The 21912-nt window shown below is 43.5% G+C and overlaps 1 protein-coding gene across 4 annotated transcripts in view; it reads right to left on the reverse strand.

The window, feature by feature from the left end:
• Fryl (FRY like transcription coactivator) overlaps positions 1–21912 on the reverse strand; it is a 233378-nt gene that overhangs the window by 168059 nt on the left and 43407 nt on the right. Inside the window, exon 3 of one of the 4 annotated variants that reach the window (XM_029477615.2) lies at positions 3728–3855. The exons of 1 other annotated variant lie outside the window; for it this stretch is intronic. Coding sequence is in view for 2 of the 3 variants with exons in the window: in XM_085836757.1 (XP_085692883.1) it covers positions 582–783 (202 nt within the window). In the remaining variant the exon portion in view is untranslated. Of the gene's footprint in view, positions 1–581; positions 1463–3727; positions 3856–21912 lie in introns of those variants that run through there. 2 more of the 4 variants (XM_085836757.1, XM_085836756.1) reach the window with 2 other exon arrangements.

The raw sequence follows: 21912 nt of genomic DNA on the forward strand, positions 1-21912 counted from the left end.
TAACAAAGATTCAGAACGCCTCGGTTGGGAATTTCAAACAGAGGGTTTTTCCATTTGCCATTGCCCTGTGTAGAACTGACTTCTGCAACAAGCATGTAGTATGGCATGGGGGGGATCCTGGGTGCTCTGCGGCAGCTTGTTTGCTTGTGAAGGGTTGAGCATCTCACAAGACGCCTTCCACGGGCTGTGTTCCACCATGAGATACAGCCTACCTAAACACTTGTTATCTTTACAACAAAGCAGTTAATTTTTTTTTTAAAAACAAAAAACAAGTCACTTTTCTAGTGGACAGATCAGACTCCGTATCTTATTCCTGCGCCCCACCCCCCCACCATGGGTTTTAATAACATTTTTAAATAACACTTCCTCAGAATATTTCCCAAAGACCATTGCAGTTATCAGGCTTGATGATTTGACACTATTTCTCATCATTTGCTTCCCTCTCTAAATCAAAACAAAAAACGTCTAATATTCAAAGGCTTGGGTTAACTCTAGTTACTTTAGGACATATTTTTAATACTTAAATCTTACTTTCCTGGGATAGTTTTTGAAAGAACTAAAGCAACGCCTTTTTACTTTACCCATTTGTTGATGTAGACATCTGTCATCATGATTTCCACAACACTTATTCTCGCCTGGGTCACCCACTGTCCTCTCAGAGGAAGTTGAACACAGCCTTCGCACCCTAAGTAATCTGGGGGAGTCTCCTTCAATCTTCTCTCTGACATCCAAAACCAGGTCTCCCGAGAGGACAGGAGGCACGACTCTCTTTAAAAAATCCATCTTAACGTGCTTCTTCTACATTACTAGAGCCAGAAGCACAACGAACAGGTCCAGGGACCAACTTCCTTGATGACTCGTTGAGGGCTATACTATCTGAGGCAAAGAGCAAAGAGACGTCATGTGAGCCTAGGCGGTACTAAAGCCCAGCCGGCCAGCCCACCAGCTGTTTGGAGGCTGATTTTTTAGGACATTACTGTTTGAGCTGATAACAAGCCGAACACTGTCGGTCTGAAACTGCAGGCCACATCTGTGCGCCCTTCCACAGTGGGTGTTAACTGCAATACCCATGCCATAAAATGCTTAGCCTTCGATAAGGTTTAACATTTAGACTCTTAACAGCCTTCACTGTGATAATGTAAAAAAATAATTTCGCTTTGTTCTGGGGTGTATCTTCCTCATATAAATTTAAGATCTTGAGTGCAAGAGAATAACTTGGACTCAAAAGATAATTCTTATCAATTTGAAAATTTGCCACCAGATCTCACAACTTACACAGACTGTAAAGCTGAGCCAGTGAAAACCTTAGACTTTTAAACATGTGCATACACACACACACACACACACACACACACACACACATCCCCTTTAGAATCAAGCATTCTTCACAATAGTAGAAAACCTAGAATAAGTCATCAAAAGGTGCTGGAGAGATGACTTAGGTGGTTAACAGTCCTGAGTTCAATTCCCAGCAACCAATGGTGGCTCACAACCATCTGTAATGGGATCCGATGCCCTCTTCTGGTGTGTCTGAAGATAGCTACAGTGTACTTACATACATAACATAAATAAATCTTAAAAAAAAAAAAGTCATTGGCAACAGATCCACCTAAAACATAATGTTAAAACCCTGAGAAATGAATCATAAACTGTAATAAATGTAGTCACTAACACCCTGTTTTTGAAATAACTATAACCCATTCCTTATGGTGAAAGAGCACAAGGGGTTAATCCCACGACCTCGATGTTACAGGGACAGACAGGAGAGTGAGGGACAGGAACAAAGGGAACACAGAGAAGGCAGAAGCAGCCCAGGTAACTCTGCTTGTGTGGAACTTCAGAAGCCTTCAGCATAACTTCAAAACTTAGATTCGCTCAGCAATGCACACACATGCACAATTGCTCTCTTCCAGTAACGGACATGAAAATAGATGTGAAATGTAACATTTCTAAAGACGGGGCAAAGCCGTCGGTCACTACAGACATCAGGGGAAATGATTGTGAAGGAGTAGCTAGCTGATGTCTGTTTGGAGTCAGGTTCCTGCCCTTGCTCCTAGACTGTAAGACTTAAGGGGTCATTGGCCAGGACCTCGTAAACCAAGAGCGGTAGAATACGCCTTTAATCCAGCACTCTAGAGGAGCAGGCAAAAGGATGGGAAATTCAGAATCATCCCGGCTACAGAGTGAATTCAAGGCCAGCCTGGGATACTCGAGACCCTGTTGCCAAGTAAGTGTCGGGTGGAGGAATTCTGTCTAGGTGAAGAACAGGGAAGGAAGACTTCCATTTCTTTGCCTAAAGTAGTACTTCTATTAGAAAAACCCCTGACTTTTATAAAGCACTTTTAAGAACCACATTCTCTCTCCGAGCTTCCTCTGAGCCTACAAGGAATAAAACTGATAATCTCTGTGACCCGATCCCCACAAACAAGGGAAGCAATGTCATAACTCTAAGCCGTGAGGTTTCTCACTGCCTGTGGGTGCTCTTATTCTGTGTTTGCTCGGTGACTGTGACCTCAGGGGTTTTACACGATGTGTCTGCTGTTTGCCTTGGGCCTCTACTCTGGGCTCTTATCTAAGGAGCCCTGTAACACAGTGGTGTGGAAGGACGCTGATGCCAGGCAGGAAGTTGCTCTGAACCACCTGCCGGGTTACTATTAACCTCAACCTTACTTTCACATCTCAGAAAGGAGGGGTCTGGGGCGCAGAAAGGGGAGCACTGGGTGTCACAGAAGAGACCTCAAGATTCCCTTCACCCCTCAAGTGTTTGCTGTGAGATCCGCTGCCTCGATCCAGCTAGTCTTCTGTTTAAGGAGGAAAATCCGTTCTCATCGCTACAATTTTCCCTGCAGGGTAGGGCACAAAGCTTTCCTGAGCCCAATCTGCTTCCTAGGCTGATCCCTGATAAACCAAGTGGAAGGCACACTGTCAGCTACCTGAAGAACAGCCCTGGCTGAGACGCAGAGTAGGGCTGACAGCATTACATTTCCGGTGGTAAACACTATCCATTACAGTCTCCGAATGAGAGGAAAAAGTCACGAAACCCCATTTACTTCTTACACTTGAACTAGTTATCACAACCTTGAGTGGAATGTGCTGTTGGCTCTTATCTTAAATGTCCCTCAGTGGGGGCTTGGAGGGGTGATAGATCAGCACTGGCTGCTCAAACCCAGACGACCTGGGCTTGATTCCAAAACAACCACTTGGCAGCTCACAGCCACCTGTAACTGCAGTTCTAGGGGACCTGGTGCCCTCTTCTGGTCTCCATGAACACCAGGCACAAACACAGTGCAGACGTGCATGCAGGCAAAACACCCATGCACATAATAAAAATACAGTAAAATATTAATAATTTTTAAAAAACTGTGTAAGTCTCCTAATGGCCCCACATATCTAAAGTTTGAGAGGTAGAGGCTACTGGGAAGGATGGAATCATTGGGGCATCATCCTTGAAGAAACGGGTGGGATCCTGGCTCCCTACTCCCACGTTCTGATTCCCCAGACAAAGGTTCAAAGCAACAAGACAGCAATCCACAGACCAGAACTTCCAAAACCATGAGCTCAAATCAATCTCTTCACAATTAAGTTCATCATGTCAGGAGCGCGGTTGGCGGGACAGAAAAGTGACTAAGACAGAAACTGTAATCGAAGCTGAGAGCTAAACTCACGGTGGTGTTAAAAGCTCTTTCTTGACCTCACTCTTAAGCAGTAGGGTTTACTGTGAGCTTACCGTAGTGCCACTCCTGGCTAAGTTCTTGGTGGTGACATGGAGCATCTAAGCACGCATGACGCTTGAGCAGTTTGAAGAATTAAGCATTTAGAGGGTAATTGCCCAGATTCAAATAAATGGCTTCGTCTCTGAAGAAAAACAAAACACAACATTTGCCTGTCAGGGATGATTAGAATTAACAGGTTAACTTGTATCCATCCCCACTTCTGGTAGCAATCATTCACCTGGTTCTACCATCTCTTCTGATCATGACATGTTACTTATTTTTTCTTAAACTCTGGAAATTTTCCAACTGCTGTAAAATTATTGAGAATATCATCATAAAAGCACCTGCTCCCATTATTCACAAATACAACAATTAGCTCCCCGTATATCATCCTATCTCAGTCATAGCTGCACATCCTGTCCATCCCCAGGATTATGCTGAAATAAAAGGGCAGACAACCAAGCATTTCATGTGTAGACACTTGAGTATACTCTGCTCTAAAACAAAGGCCTTTCTAGTACAGTAGCCCATTAGAATACCTACACTATACTAGTAACTTCTAATACCAGCTGCCAATCACTGCTCAAATTTCCAAGCATCTTTTTAACCATCTGCTTCAACCACTGAACAGAATCTAGAGAGTGGCAACTGTGTTCCTTGGCTCTGTTCTAGCTTATATGCTTTTGTCCTCCTCTTCTCCAAGCAATGCTTTAATAAAGCGATGGCTGACCTCACACACACACAACCCCATCATATTCAGTTACATGTTTAACACACTGTCATTGCACTCCTTAGAATACAGCACTGTCTAACAGCTTGTGTATCTACTAGGCATCATATCTAACAGATCTATAGGTGTTTAGGGTGTGGCATTCTATGTACTAAGAAGCATGGTGGACAAAGCCACAGCAGAGGCCAAGTCTTCAAAGCCCCAAATCTCATAAATAAATACATGTTTTAAACATCACACTTTTTCATAATCAGAATGACTGAGACTTGCTGCAATGTTTTACTTTCCACTAAACATTCCCAAATCTATAAATACATGAATATTTACACACACACACACCCAGACTGGGCGTGGTGGTGCACACCTTTAGTCCCACCACTTGAGAAACAGAGGCAGGCAGGATCTCCAAGAGTTTGAGGCCAGCCTGGTCTACATAGTAAGTTCCAGGAGAGCCAGGCCTTTGTAGAAAGACTCTGTTTCCAAGAAAAGAAAAGAAAAGAAAAGAAAAGAAAAGAAAAGAAAAGAAAAGAAAAGAAAAGAAAAGAAAAGAAAAGAACATTCTGGCACATTCTTAATATTTTCCTTGTCTTTGGGTCATGACATCTTTTCTCCCTCAAAGTACATAGAACCCATATAACAACCTCTGTCTTACTGGTACGGTTGTACACAGCATACTGCTTCATGAGACTTAAACTGGGCTTCACCTTCTCTCTCAGGACAACTCACAGAAGTGAGGCCCATTAAAGCGAAATGCAGGAAGAACTGACACAGCTCCAGGCCCAGCGAGATGGCTGAGTCACAAAGGCATGCCGGAGAGCCTGGTGGCCTGAGGTGGATCCCTAGGGTTCATGTAGAGGTGGAGAGAACCGACTCCACACAGTTATCCTATGACCTCCACATGTGAGGTGACACGCATGCATGTAAAGTGACACACATGCAGCAACACTCAGGCATGCATGTCACAGACATACAGATAATAAATTAAAACTAGGTTAAAAAAAAAAAAAAAGACATGGAAAACCAACTCAGAAAACAAAGGAGGGATGCTATAACCTCAACTTGGATGGACTGTGCGTCAGGATATGGTGCCTGCTCTCCCTTGCTTCCACACAGCAGGCTTCCCCAGCACTTGCTCTTCATCTCCAGCTCTCACTCTGTGGATGTCCCCAATGTCCCTGAAGCCCAGTCTCATTCTGTGGGTGTCCCCAATGTCCCTGAAGCCCAGCCTCATTCTGTGGATACCCCACACATCTCCTGAAGCCTCCAGCACCTTCGGCAGACACACACCTTTCCCACCCTCACCTTCTCACTTCTGAATGAGAGATGCAATCCCTGACTGCCCAGGAGAGTATTTGGTTAGTATTCCTCTGGTTTTCCATGGTGTGTACATTTTTATCAGGACTAGGGTTTGAAGAGATATCTGTATCCGAGGGTTTCCTCCCCCTCCCATTTTGTTTGGTTTAGGGGTATTGTTTGTGTGTTTGGAGTTTCTTGGGGGAAGTGGCAGCCTTTCTGCATGTTAATCAGATTTCCTTTTTGTCTCTCCACATACCATTTCATATGAAATCCACTTTCCTGATCTGGAGAACCTGGTTTGTTTTTTTCTATAAGAAAAACCATTTTTACTACTTCCTTTTAGCATGTTGCTTCTGAGACCGTGAAGGTCAGAGAGGGTATGTTAACTAACTGTCCATGGTCAAGCTGTACGTGAGATCAGTGCCCTACTTTTTATTTTAAAAGGTCAAAGGAGACCAGTGGGTATTTGACAACCCTAAATCCAATTCTATACTCAGCCAAAGAATTTCAGGCTTGCCGGTATGTGACTTCCACCCATGGCGGGAGGATGCTTCTTAGACTCACAGTAAACACACACAGTAATGGACCAGATGAGATCTCCCAGGTCCAGTGGTGCTTAATTTTAATCCAGGATCTAAAGTGGACCTCGAGACAACACTCTACATCTTTTCTTTTTGAAAACAATTTTTGAAATAGTTACAGCACAAATGCCAGAGATTTAACTACCTTCACAGTTGGCAGAGGTAGGCAAATTTCTGAGTTCAAGGCCAGCCTGGTCTACAAAGTTGAGTTCCAGGACAGCCAGGGCTACACAGAGAAAACCCTGTCTCGAAAAACAAAAACAAAAACAAAAAACAAAAAAAACCCCTATCTTCACAGTTAAGACATTCGAGGTGTCTCTCTACGATATGCACTCTTGTAGGAAATGATAAGCTAAAGTAATCAGAGCTAACTGGACAGAGAACAAAGCCGAGGGCTGTTGGATAGCACACTTTCAATAAGTGTGCACTCAGAATATGCCAAACCATGAGGATAGGAGCCAGGCGGGCCCTCGGCATGTGGGAGGTTTAGGATCAGTGTTAAAGACTTGATTGTTTACTGTTAATGAAAAGTCTGCTCGCTGAGATTTTAGGTAAAGATTGTTAAGACTCCTGGCTGGAGCCACCAAGAGCAAGTGTTGCTCTTATGGAAGACCTGAGTTCAATCCCCAGCACCCACATGGCGACTTACAACCATCCATAACTCCAGTTCTTGGAGATCTGAGGCCTTTTCCTGACTTCCTCAGTCATGGGGCACAAACGTGGTGTGGAGGCATGTGTGTGAGAAAAACACCCATACACATAAAATGACATGAATATATCCTTAAAGCAATATTGTAGAAAGTACTCGCCTTCCTACGTATTGTTACAGAAAGGATTACCCCACCAGGGGAAAAAAAAAAAAAAAAAAAGATTAGGGTAAATTCCAACTTGACAGTTCCAACCTGAAACTCCAAATTTAATTTCAAATATATTTTATATTATTCTCGAATACAAAATATCCAGTAACCTAGAAGTGCATCATTCTTCAACCAAAAAGATAAAGTACACCCCAAGGCATGAAATCTGCCTATTATTAACATCCAGGAGTCCTACAAGGTCTCATAAAATGATGATGTTTAAAAAAACAAAAACCAAAAAAAAAGGGGGGGGAGGCAGAGAGATTGGGGGGTGAGGAGGGGTTAACGTCCTTGCTCCTCTTCCAAGGACCTGGGTTTCAGTTCCCAGCACTGGCTGTAACTCTTGCTCCAAGGTCTCTGCTGCCCTCTGCCAGCCTCCATGGGCACTGCACCCACATGACAAACATGCAGACACATAGATCCATAATTAAAAACAAAAGTAAATCTCTTTTCAATGTTAGATCAGCCCCCCCACAGCCTTTGGGAGCAAAGCGGGGGGAAAAAGTGCTTACACCAGCAAAGTGGCAAAGGTTTTCACACCCACTTACAATCATCGCAGCTCTTGCCTGTGACACCAAACCAGTTATGGAAAACACAAACTGCAATGATCTGTCTAATCCAAGGACTGCATGATATATAAAGAGCCCACTCACAAATAACAAAGTGGCAAATCATCGCATCCTGTAAGTCAGACCAGTAAGAAATCATTAAGACAAAATTTTTAGGGAAGCTTTACCACCCATTTAATTGACAAAAGAAAGTTAGTGATTTGTAAAACCTAATGGTGATTGTTTTATAATTCAAATTTCTATTCTCCTTTAGTCTAATTATTTAGAAAGGCTGTGGTTTTTTTTTTTAATAGCTTTTTAAGAGTGGTTTATATTTAAACTTCTCCGTTGCTTTATCACATTCCATCAAGTATCAGCTTTTGTTAGAGAGCCAACACAGGTTTTCAGTCTGACAATAAGTGCCTTTACTCACAGAGCCATGTGGCTGGCCCCAATATTCTAATTTTATAGAATGAGGAAACAAACTGTGCTGAGTATAATCTATATAATCTCAGATTGTATCACAAAACCTGCCAAAAATGTTGTATAATGATCTGAGGTAGCAGAACCAAGCAGCACCACAAAAAGGAAAGGGGGTGGGGAGAAAAGAAGGGAAAAAAAAAAAAAAAACCCTCCAAACCTCCTGCTGACAGAGCAGGAGCTCAGCAGGTAAATGTGTCAGCATTCTGTTGATTTTGCATTTTTTACCCAGAACAGCAGCATCATGGCACTTGATCTAAGGAAAGCAATCAGCAGATTTTCCATTCACAATGTTAGGGAGTTTTCTAGAAATGTTTCATTATTGAACCAAATGAAGGCACGCTGGTATACGCATCTTCCTGAGTACTGATGAATGACTGTGTAGCTTTAGTAAAACTTCCCTATCATATTTCTATGTGGCATGAGATCAAAAACATATCAATAAAATTTTTTCCCAGCTACACTTAAACACCAGGAGAAGACCTCGGGGGTCAATGGAAGAAGTCCCAAGAAATCAATGCAGAAAGAATGTCACCAACTCAAGAATGTCCCTGTACCCCCAACTTCTAGCACTGTTACTGTAACCGTACCCCACATAAGCTGGCAGAAACCACACACTTGATAATGTTTGTAGACTAGAACCACCGGGGAGACTAGAGTGTGAAGTCTACTGCTCTCCACCTTCCTAACTCCGTGGTCCTTTATAACAGTTCCTCATGTGGTGACCCCCAGCCATAACATTATTTCCATTGTTACTTCATAACTGGAATGTGCTACTGCTATGAATCGCAATGTAGCTATCAGAATATCTAACCTGTGGACCTCTGTGAAACGGTCAGTCAACCTACACAGGTTGAGATTGGCTGCCCTAGACTCTAACCACTTATATCCCAATGGAGAGTTTACATCTTCTAAACTTGGCCTTGCCTTACTACCAATGAGGCAAACCCAAAGAGCCAAGCCCGGGTTCCAGCACGCACATCTATCAGTTCACAACTTCCCTTGACTACAGCTCCAGGGATCCAAGGCCTCTAACCTCCTTGGGCACTGCACTTACAAGTACATAGCCTTGTAGACAACACATGCAAATATACATAACAACACATCAGTGAAAATAATTAAAACACACAGTAGCCTAACCTTAGGGAGTTGAGAACGTTTGAGATAGAACCATCAGTAATAAAGTAAGAGTCCCTCTTTTAGGGAATGGGGCATGGCTTTGTGGGTCAGGGCACTTTCTGTAAAAGCAAGAGGATGTGAGAGTGGAGACAGATGGGTCCAGACGCCCGCCTAGCAGCCAGCCTAGCTGAAGTGATAAGGTTCACGGAAAGACCTTGTCTCAAGAATTAGAGTCATAGAGGAAGGCAGCCGGCATCCTCTGAGCATGTTCATGCATGGGAGCACACATGTGCATACACGCACATACCCAATACACACATAAAAAAAAGTGTACACTGACTTTTGACAACTACCATATACAGCAGTTTCTCAAATTATGCTATTCATACTACACACCATTTCTCCTATTGCCCTCAAACTGCTCACAAACTCCTAGACGGTCAGAATATACTGCTGTAATCTCGTCCTTCCCAGAATAACTGAGCCGGATTTCCCATGGAGCCTAACATTCTAGTTTCATTAATCATTCTCCGAGCACCTTAAGTTATGACCCAAACCTACAGTTCAAGTCTTCACAGATGTTACGCATGAAGACTCGAAGAGACACACTCAAGAGGAGCATGTAACAGAACCCTAATCACTTAAAAAAAAAATCACTTCTTTTACGTTTAGATTTGCATTTATTCTGAGTCTGTGTGTGTTTGCATGTTTGCATGCATATTAAGGCACACCTGTGGAAGGCACAGGACAACTTGCAAAACTGTTTCTCTTCTTTCTCCAGGTGGGCTGAGACAGCCAGGTGAGAGCCTCAGGATTGGCAGCAGGCTCCTTTTCCTACGGAGCAGCCAGCCCCAAACTACCAAGGAATTGGTCCAAATGCTTAGGTTCTTGCTTGTCACAAAAAGAAAACATGTTATCCACTGGGGGGTGGGGGGGCTTTTTATTTAAAAATGTAGTAGTTGAAAGATATTCAGATATTTGGGTCATTAAGGCCCCTGATTAATGTGCACATGTATTGAATCTATGTTTTTTAAAAAAATTAAACCATGGAACTTCATTTACCTAATTACCGCCCCATGGTTCAACAAGAGCAAACATCACAAAAAACTCATGCCAATTTTCAGAAGCGTAATCTGTATGCTTTCATACAAGTAATTTGCAATGAGTTTTTAACATGTCTTTGAGTTCAAGTTGCATGTGCACATGCATATATGTGCATGTATGTGTAGAGACCAGAGGACAACCTCGGGTGACATACTCTGGAATGTTATCCACCTCTTTCCATACAATCACTCACTGACTGGCCTAAAGCCTTTCCGTTCAGCCTCTGGGATCTACCTGTCTCTGCTTCTCCAGCACTGGGACCAGAGCCACCACGCCCAGCTTTTTCTTACAGGTTTTGGGGATTGAACGAGGTCCTCAGACTTGCAAGCTAAGCACTTTTATTGGCTGGGTGATCTCCGTGGCTCAGCAATAAGAGATCGTCTAGACTAATCCAACTTTTGAATTAAAGGGAGGGAGACAATTAAGTAGCAGCTCAAGGTCATGAAGCAAGCAACGGCCACAGCTTAATAAATCTCCCTTCCTCTTTCTGTTTATTGCTTCCAACAAGCCGAGTGAAGTCTGACATCCATAAAAGAAACCAGAGAAGCACAAATGCCCACTGAAGATTTAGATGACCTACTTCTCCCAAATTTATAGCCCCGAAACAACTTCTCTAAACTCAAAGAAGAATGGTATTTGTCACCTTCGGTCTCTCCACTTGAATCGAAAGGCTTTAAAATATCTATCATCTTTCATCCAGTAATGTCATTTCTCAGAGCAAATTCTAGAAGATGATCAGAAGTGCATGGGCAAGTTTGTTTCAAAGGATGTATGCACAAAAAGAAATCCTCGCTGGGCTCAGTGACACACACCTTTAATTCCAGCACTCAGGAGGCAGGGGCAGGCTGGTGTACATATCAAGGCTAGCCGGGGCGACATAATGAGACCCTGTTACAAAAAGTGAGTGCCCTTATTACTCTCCCAGCCCTCACTAGAGATACTTCTCTCTACAGTAGAGGGTGATTAACACAGAGAACCACCATCGCTGGGCCAAGTGCAGAGCATAGGAGTTTTTGAAGCTCTAAATGGGACATCTACGTCACATCCCCTCCTCCTTCCCCCACCCCAGGGCTCAGGGACCATCGCAGCAGGGAGGTCTGAAGACAGTATAATACTGAGAGAGGAGTTATCTGCAGGAGATCAGAGTTTGTACACCTGAACTCATAGCAGCTGTGACCGTATGCACAAGACCAAGCCAGCCCAAAACCCAGCATGGGCAGGGGAAAGGAACGGGAAGTTCTCCCTAGCTGATGGCTGCTGAGGGAGGAGACCAGCTTTCTTTAGGGATCCCAACCCTGAGAGGTTCCTCATCCTCCAGTTTATGGTCCTACATGCACGCACGCACGCACACACGCACGCACGCACACTAAGTGGACTCAGTAGATTAAAAGCAGAACATGTGAAATTGGGAAGGAAAAAATGAGAAGTGAAGTAGGGGAGAAATTGAAGGTGAGGGGAAGGGAGAAGGCTTTGATCAAAGCAGATTATATGCACATGAAAAATTTGCAAACAATAAAAAGAAGGATGTGTCATTTGCAGGAAAATGGATCAAACTGGGGGTATGAACACCAATCAAAGGAAGCCGTTCTCGGACAAGTAGTGTCTGTTTCCTCGTGTTTGTGGGTCCCAGGTTTTGGGTAGACACATAAGTTATACATGTCCAGATGGCATGAAAGTAGAAACAAAACTGTCCAAGGGACAAAGAGAACAAACAGGAAGGGACCAGGAAGATAGAGGGACAGAGAGAAATGTGCTTAAAGTACATTACATACTTGAAAATGACCTTATATAATCCAGTATTAAAAAAAAATAAGGTATTCAATTTACTGTTATTCTTGGGGAGAATGAAATATTGTAGTGGTCAAAGAACAAAACAGTTGGAAGGGAAAATTGATATATTCATAAGGTGAAATATATCATTTTCTAAAAGAGCCAAATACAGTCTTGACTAACACTGCAACTCAATGTGTATATTTAAGTACAAAGGAAAAAAAATACATACAGTACCTTATCAGGTATTGAAGATAAAATTACATTTCACAGCAATGACTAGACCCTGATAGAGTGACTCCATCTTCATGATTGAATGCACTCATTGACTCACCCATTAATAAGGACGGGAAAATCTCTCAGGGCTACTGTGGGAATTAAAAATGAAAAGCACTTACGTAATGCTTGATATATGGTACGCCATCTCCGTTGGTTTAACATGTCACAGATGCTGTAAACAGCCAAGTCTGCAACAATTTCCCAATAAAGAGACGAAAGTGTGTCAAAGTTCTAAGACCTAAGAGGCTAGATGGATGGCTCGGTGGTTAGAAGGAGTCATTGCTCTGGTAGAGGATTGGGGTTTGGTTCCCAGCACTTGCATGGCAGCTTACAACCTCCAGCTCCAGGGATCCGATGCCCTCTGCCAGCCTCCATGGGTACTACATGCACACACATGAAGGGTATTACATGTACATACATGAAGGGTATTACATGCACAAAAATGAAGGATATTACATGCACACACATGAAGGGAAAACACTTTCTTACACATAAAAAGATATGAGGAATTTTTAAAAATGTTAATGGTTCTTATTTTATGCATATGAGTGTTTTGCTTGTGTGTGTGTGTGTGTGTGTACACAACACACATGAGTACCCACCGAGGTCAGAAGAGGGTATCAGAACTCTTGGAACTGGAGCTATAGAAGGTTGTAAACTGCTATGTGGCTTCAGAAATCAAACCCAAATCCTCTCAAAGAATGAGTGGTCTGAACTGCTGGGCTCTCTCTCCAGTTCCAGGCTTTATGTTAAAAGCTAAACACCTTTAGATGATCATGACTGATTCACAGTAGTAGTAACTTGCTTTAGGTTGTTTTACACATTAAATATTTTACACAGTGAGAATACTTCCCTTCAACTTCTAGTGGCTACTGAGCAATACTGTCTTCACGTGCTTCTTTCTCGACTTTAAGTTCCAGTCTTCATGACTGCGTGCAATATTGCAGTGTCTTGATTGGCAGTTTGTGTACATGGTTTTCCTCCTCAAGAAGGCATCTTGAAACAAAACTGCATTTCAAATGGTATGAGATGTAATTGGCTCTCTTCCCAGACTAACCTGTCTTGGGATGCAAGCACACATTGGCTGCTCAAAAATGCCTACCACTCTCTCCCCCCACCCCCACTGTACTTCATGCATTAAAAGCCTTAATTGGTGTTTTTATCAGAACGTGTGTCTTGCTCTTTGGTACAAGGGCTTGTTGAGAATTTCTTGGTTCCATTTATTCTATTTCAAAAAATCGTGTTCTTCCCCAGCAAGACTACTTCATGGTAAAGACTCTTGCTGCCAAGCCTGAAAACTTGAGTTCAATTCCCTGGACCCACGTGGTAGATGACAAGAACATCTCCGGTAAGATGTCCTCGGATATCCAAACACAGGTGCACATGCACAAAGAGATGATGCGATAAAAATTAATATCTCTCTTTTCCTTTACGGTAGCCCTCCCCCACACACTTACAGTGTTCCTAGGTTCCTATAAATTCTCCCTAAAAGATTAAGATTCTACTTTATCAGCAAAAAACTGGGAGTCCTTGTCTGTTAGGAACCCACCCTGAAATATTTACGGCTGGAGTGTTATGACAGAGGACATACATCAAAACAGTCAAGGTCTATAAAAAACAGTGGTACAGCGGCCACAGGACTGGATGGAAACTGAAGCCGAGGAGTGGCCTACCTAGGTCGTTCTCTCTCCTCCATCTAAATCGGGTTTTTGTTTCTTTGTTTTTAAATTCCATTGTTTTGTTTCTTAATCTTTGAAAGTTAATGTGATGATTTAAAAAAAAAAACCTATAAAAACATGAAGGCAGATGATTCAATGATTATAAAAAGAACAAAACCAAAACTATTGAAGGCCAAGGCAGAACTGAAGTAAACAACTCCAGCATTTAGAATCTCGACTGTATTTGTCAGTAGCTCCCACAGATAAGAACACACTCCAAGGCCTTTTTCCAAACCATGCCTTCGGCATGCCGTGCTGGCTCCCCAAAACAGCTCCAGTATTTATGCCGTGCATTGAGAGAGCACAATCACGCCTCTGTGTGTGCCCACATGAGCATTTGATAAGTCATTTTATTATGCAGCAGGATTAAATAATCCAAATTCTCTTGGTGCCTAAATCACAGCTCGGTACCCAGTTAGGCACTTCACAAACACTGGCGGATTCGCAGTCTGCAACAAGGAGTTTCATTTGTATCCAGAGGCAGATGAACTAGGCCAGCATTTACAGGGGTTGGGGTGGGGTGGGGTGTGGATAACCCACATCCTTTACCAAGACATTCTATGAGGAAGTGACTAGAAAGCACTTGACCTTGGAGTAGGGGACAGTGGTGAGGACTACGGACAATGGGAACAAGAAATACACTCAGGTTTGACCAACAAGGGGGCAGGAAGACATAAACCCTTCTCAGGATCTTCACCACAATTTTTAAAACAGATCAAAAGTTTGTTCGCAGTATGTTTTCTTTAACCACCGAGTATACATGTGTGCAGGAGGAGGTATTTGGAGCACTCTTGTCTCTGAATTATTTAGGGAAAATAGTACCTCCATCATTCTCGGCTAAAATAATTTCCTTAGACTGGCTGTGGGGTGGGGGGCTGGAGGGGGCGCTAAATCTCCTCCCATTTACTGAGCCTTGGGCAGGTTACAGTGAGTGGGTGGGATTCGAGGAGCTAGTGTCTAGACGCTCTCCCGAGAGAGACCTCTGCAGCGTCTTCCTGCTATAGAACCTTGTGGTTCAGAGAAGAGAGGTTGGGGCTTGAGTTCCCTCCCCTCCCCCAGACCCTAGAAAAATGGCTTTCCTATAAATAGTAAGAGCACGAAAGAAACATGTGTTACATTCAACTGACAGTATGCAAACTATGTGTAACTGTCAAAGTCTCGCTGCTGAAATAGAAGTTACCCACATACTACTGGGCATAGCTCAATCTCATTGTATATTATTTCAAGACTCATAAACAAGCTCTAAACTGTGTGTGTGTGTATTTAATTGTTAACGTGTGTGTGTGTGTTCATATATGTCAACATGAATGTGATACACATAAAAACCCCCACAGAGCAAAGTGTCCATAAAAGAGACAAAAACAATTCACTTAACATTATTCTAAGGCTTGTTCATGATCCTATTTTTTTGTTTTTTTAATAATTAAAAAAAAAAGATAAGCAAAAACATAGGCCCAATACAAAAGGAAAAAAACCAGTAAGTTTCACCACCCAGATATGACCTGTGTCCTTTGTCCGTCAGTCCCCAGTCAAACAGCTCTTAGCTGCACAGACCATCTACTTTTTGTCTTGAAAACAATTTCTTGTCCAAAAAAATGAACAAACAAAAATTCTCAAAGGTATCAGGGCTGCTCCTGTATCCATTAACTTTCAATCGTTGCTTATTGACTTAGTCAGGGTTTCTAGTCCTGCACAAACATCATGACCAAGAAACAAGTTGGAGGAAAGGGTTTATTGGGCTTACACTTCCATACTGCTGTTCATCACCAAGGAAGTCAGGACTGGAACTCAAGCAGGTCAGGAAACAGGAGCTGATGCAGAGGCCATGGAGGGATGTTCTTTACTGGCTTGCCTCCCCTGGATTGCTCAGCCTGCTCTCTTATAGAACCCAAGACTACCAGCCCAGAGATGGTCCTACCTACAAGGAGCCTTTCCCCTTGATCACTAATTGAGAAAATGCCTTACAGTTGGATCTCATGGAAGCATTTCCCCAACTGAAGCTCCTTTCTCTGTGATAACTCCAGCTGTGTCAAGTTGACACAAAACTAGCCAGTACACTTATGGTCTAATTTGCATAGGGACAGGGAACTCTACTTAAGAGTTCTTGATTTGTATCCATAATCATGTTTGATAAGAACAATAAGGCAATTCCTTGTAGTTTTGTGATTCTATAAAAATATGAACACAAGATTTCTCATCATCTCCTGAAAATTACAACACAGATTTACTTTTCTATAACTTTTTCTGTGACCTTGACATTTCACATTAAATTGCCTGGAAAACATCTAGAATTTTACCCCCCCCCCCAAAAAAAATGTGACTTCTGATCTTCAAGTGAAGATGTTTCTGCAACTTCCAAACATTGATCTTTATGGGGGCAACTCCAAAGCCCTGATGCGCCTCAGTCTTCCTTTCTAAATGTGAATCGCTGCTCCTAACCAAAGCAGGCTTTCAAGACATAGACTCTTGCTGAGTGCACACCTCTGATCCCAGCAGGAGCCAGAAGCAGGTGGATCTCTGTGGGTTTGAGGCCAGCCTAGTCTACATAGTGAGTTCCAGGACAGCCAGGGCGTGGTGGCGCACGCCTTTAATCCCAGCACTTGGGAGGCAGAGGCAGGCGGATTTCTGAGTTCGAGGTCAGCCTGGTCTACAGAGTGAGCTCCAGGGCAGCCAGGGCTACACAGAGAAACCCTGTCTCGGAAAAAAACCAAAGTAAATAAATAAATAAAAAGTTTTCGTTGGTGAAAGAAAGAAAGAAAGAAAGAAAGAAAGAAAGAAAGAAAGAAAAGAAAGAAAAGAAAGAAAAGAAAGGAAAGAAAGAAAAGAAAAGAAAAGAGAAAAGAAGGAAAGAAAGGAAGAAAAATAAGAATAACAGGATGCCCTATAGATGGTGAGTGTGGGGGTAGGGAGGTGGAGGGAGTGTTAGATATCAAGGATTGTTAAAGGAGAAATGTATCTTTACAGCTGGGAATATAGCTCAGTTGGCAGAACACTTGCCAGAACGCACAGAGTCCCTAGCTTGATTTGATCCCCAGGACCACACATGTTGGTACCCACGCACAAACCAGCATCTGAGAGGTGGAGACTTGGGACTCCGTCATCCCTGGCCACATCAAGGTCAAACAGGCTGCCTGAGAATCTGTCTTCTTCTTAAGGGCATCTCTAAACTGCCTACTGCTGTGGCCTTCCCACCAGCCAGGAGCAGTGTGTCTCTCCAACAGAGCTCCTAGAATCTACAATGAGTGCCAGTTAGCGGCAGGAGCCACCTTCAAGGGGTCTACAGACAAAAGATCGATAGGCATGTGTTTTAGGCGCTCTGGCAGAAGTCTTTGAGAGGAGATAGCCTTTTCCACACAGAGACTAACTTCGGAAACAACTTAGAGCTCCAAATGCTTCTTGCTTCTATGTGCAGAGCTGAGGCACACAATTAATTTTGACCGTATTCGCCTCCCAGTCCTTCCCTTAACTCCTCCCAGAATCGTCTCCCACTCCAAGAGGCTGACTTTTTAAAGGCCTTTTAAGTTACATAGTCAAGCTCAATAGACAGTACCTCCTCACTGTAAGTCTCCCCAGCACAGCCCCCCAGTGTGCCTGGACCTAGAGCCAGATGCTATCATGTACCCAGGTTACATAACGACTCTTGGCTCTGCCCTCTGAAGTGGCTGTGTGCTGCTGCCTCCTCCCCACGTTTATGAAAGACAGGATTGTGCTGAGTACTGATTAGTGGTTCCTCCCTAGAAATCTGTAAAAGATAATCAGTAATTTATTCAGATCAACATCCCCTACACAGAAAATAACGAATTTCAAAGTTAGTAACAAAACATTCCGAGTTGGTTTGGTCACTGCATATGACCATACAGGAAAAAAAAAAAAAAAAAACATGCCACAAAACTGAATTCTCCTCTTACAGAGCACAACCCTTAACTGGGGGAACCCCCACCCCACCCCTGAACGGAAGTCAGCAACACCCCTCCGACTCCACCCACAAACAGGCTCCACTCTTCACGGTGGCTAACTTTGGTCTAAGAAAGCTACAAATACAGGAGGGGAGAATTGAGAGTTGGTTCACTGCACCCTAAGAAATGACACCCTAGAAATTCAAGCTAATTAAGAGCACAACGAGAAAACCAGCACCTGTCGCCGACAGCCCACTAGGCGGGACGAGCTGCGGCTGGCGCTCCACACGCACGCCTTCATTTTAATCCAGCTAACCACAGCCTTTGTACATGTTCAACCTTACAGACAGGGGAACTGAGAGAACACTGGTGAGTGACCTTGAAATACTGAACATCTGGCTCTCTTAACAGAATGCGCTGCTATGTGGATTTACATCAGATTCTGTAACTCCAATATATTCTCGTGTGATCAGAACTCTCAAAACCAAAGAAACTAAAAGAAACCATGCTGTGACTGGCAAATCAGAGATTACTTTATATTTCACAGACTAAATCCAATCCTTGTTGTTGAGATCTAATTATTCAAGTCTGGTGGACCAACGTTGTCATGAAGGGAAGCGACCGTGGCATTTCAGCCATGATTCTTAAATGTGATCTCCAGTCTACAGCATGTGCTTCCTGAAGAATGCCACTTACAGGCCTCAACACCGTGACTGTCCACACGTCGGCTGCATCCACCTTGGAGGGTAGGCCTGGCAAGCCCTGGAAGGATCAGCTGTCGGCACTGTGGCTTATATGAAAACCTGTCCACTCGAATCATCGTCTGTGGACCCCTCTGCCTTACTCCATGCTCAGTGTTGAGACACTATTAGGACACTTGGCTCAGTGTCCTAAAATTTAGTCATCTGAATAAACGCCTCGAGTGTGGTCTCTGGACCAGCTTCACTTCTGGGCTCATGTAGCTCTTCTCACTGAGGATTTTGGCATACCCTGGAATCAGTCAGGCAAAATTAAACATTAACTGGAAGATGTACTGGAGACATGTGAGCAGTAAAGCAATGCTGTTGAGGCCTTTTGGAAACTGGGCGCCAGGAGCAGAGGAGAGCATGGGAGCAGCCCATCTGTCCATCAAGCCACGCCCTACACGGAGGGCAGGCAAATGTGAACTAGAACGGGGGTCCCTGCAGAGTGTGCCCTGGAGTGTACGACTCACCTGGTTCTCAGACCATCCTTCTTAACCTCGCTGTGGGAGAACATTCTAGAATGTGCAAATGAGGTTGTTGGGAAAACAAGAGACAAAAGCCATCTTTTTAATAGGCCGTGCTTCTGAAGTCACACTGTGATTGTACTAAAAACTAATTCGGGTGTGGCTCTATAAATGGGGGCAGAGAGGAGACTTGGAGAGGACCAAGGGAGGACCTGAGTCATGTCTCCCACCTTGGCAGGTTTCTTCAGCATGGCTGCCAGTTACACAAGCCCTACCTGGAGTGCAATCTCGTTGATCTTACTCTTGAAGCCTTTACAAACCCATCGAACCAGGAGCTACACAGCACTTGTCAGCTTTGTAGACTTGCCATTTTATAAAGAAAAACTTCCTTTATCACTCTAAACCATAAGCAATATTAGTGGGGATCAGCAGCACATGGGAATTTGTTTCTTACTCTATGGACACCTAATGTTTCAAAATCATTTTTGAAAACTCTAAAATCCTGTTCCCAGAAGCTAAGTCTCAAAAATCCTAATTTCATCTTAAGCAAAGTTCATTATAAAACTTCCCTTATAATGTTTGACCTTAATATAAGCAAGATACTACTGCCAACGCTGTCAGAATGTTTAAGGCACTGTAATGTGTCTTTTTGCTTTTTGAAAGGGTTTAAAAGGTTTCTGCTTTCCTACATTTCAGATCCCAAAAATAAACCCATCTGGTAAGGAACCAAAATTTTCATAACCACACATCCCCTTCATTACATCCAGAAAGACTAACAGACAAAAAGCAGTTCTTTAACTCAATAGGTAGGCCAAAGCAAATGAAAAGGTTAATACCTGAAAACTCTTACGTAAAAGAAAATCAGCAAACATCACCCCTCAACAAAAGACATTTCCATTATGAGTCCAGAAAAATGGCCTCGTCAGACACAGCTGTCATCAGTGGCCCGGTTACGGAATGCTAAGACACGACAATGCAGTCAAAGCAGCAGACTCATTTAGAAGAAGAAAGAGGGGGAAAGGAGACGAGGAGAAGACTAAGGTGTGAATGAGCAGTAACGGAGAAGGCTTTTTTTTTTTTTTTAAACAAAAGATAAAGTCATTTTGCAGGCTATCACTAATGAGCAACCGTCCCATCTTGTCACAGAAGAAACATTGCCGACTGGCCCTGATAGACAAACAAAATCCCACTTGAGCGCCGAGTAAGCCTGCCTTACTAATACACAAAGGATCACTGTTAATCTAGAAATCAGTCGGGAGGAGGATCCTTCGAAATGTCGTCATAGGGGCTGGGGAAAGCACAGGTACATGCCAATACGCTCCGTTGTTATGGCTTTATTGGTCATTCTCTGCCACGTGAAAACTGAACACCTAGTGTTCTGGCTTCCCCAGAACGTGGATACTGCCATACACACACACTTTTGTCAAAGCAGTGTGGAGAGACAGGCGATATTTCATGTGTGCTGAAGTGTAAAGATGGCTTCAAAAGGCAAGTAAGTAAGGCTTTTTGGTGGAATAAGGTCACTTCCGGAAGGTTCTACTCAAGGTGCCTGCGGCACTACACCTGAGACTTGTCTCCTCTTAAAGAGACTCCCCTCGACTCACCCCCTCCTAACCCCACGAGTCTCACCAGAATCCTTTTCAGGCCTATCAGTTCTGAAATGAGAAATACGCAGTTCTTCTGACTCCACATCAACCCATGGGTGCTTCTGACATAACAGAGACTGTGGTGAAATCTTAGAGTTGGCGGTAGCAACAAAGGAAAACAGGGTATGTAGGTCAAAAATAAATCAATCTGACTGACGGGGTCGTAAGCGGATTAGGGGGAATGGTTAGGAGTGAGCCTCTACGCAACAAGGGGAAAGGGGGTGGACAGATATGTCAAGAGAGAAGCCTAGGCTGAGGAGAAGGAAAGAAAACACTATGGTTGCTTGGCTGACCCCAAGAAGGGAGCACGGGGAACCTAAGATACTGTGATGCCTGGTTCCCAAGCAAAACATCATTCTTCCTCAGTGAAGCTGCTGAGAGAGGAAGCACTAGAGAACAGGTTTTTGTTGTTATGTTTTTGGTTTGTTATTTTTTTTTTAAAAACAGAGCCTCAACTTGGGCACCCTGGTTTGGAACTTCTGATCTTCCCGTCTCCGCCTTCTGAGTGCTGGGATTAATTACGGAGGTACACTACTAGACCCTGTCTAGGTCAGGCTGGGGTCAAACGCAGAGCACACCACACATGCCCTCTACCAGTGAGGAACAGCGCCCACGAGTAAGTGATCTGCCATCTCTAAGTTTGCTTCTGAAGCCTCTTAGTGGGTAAGAGCTAAAACAGGGTGGAACGTTTGTTTTTCTATCCAACCAGGATAGGGAGAACTTTCTGAAGACCACAGATGTAAAGATACAAGGAATGGGTTTGGTCCTGAAATGGAACTAAAATAACGTCACAAGTGAATGAGCAGGCGCCATCGCTCTGCAAATGCGTCTGTCTGCGTATGGCTGCTGGCCTGAATCTGCACGCACCTCTTCTTCCCATGATGGCCCGTGTGGCTGCAGGGGTCTTGTGACTTTTCACCTTTATATTTTATTTTGACCTATTTCTAAAGATAATACACGAATGCATG

The sequence above is a fragment of the Mus caroli genome, unplaced genomic scaffold (assembly GCF_978045245.1).
Source record: "Mus caroli unplaced genomic scaffold, Mus_caroli_1 scaffold_4, whole genome shotgun sequence".
In the NCBI taxonomy this organism is placed as follows: domain Eukaryota; kingdom Metazoa; phylum Chordata; class Mammalia; order Rodentia; family Muridae; genus Mus; species Mus caroli.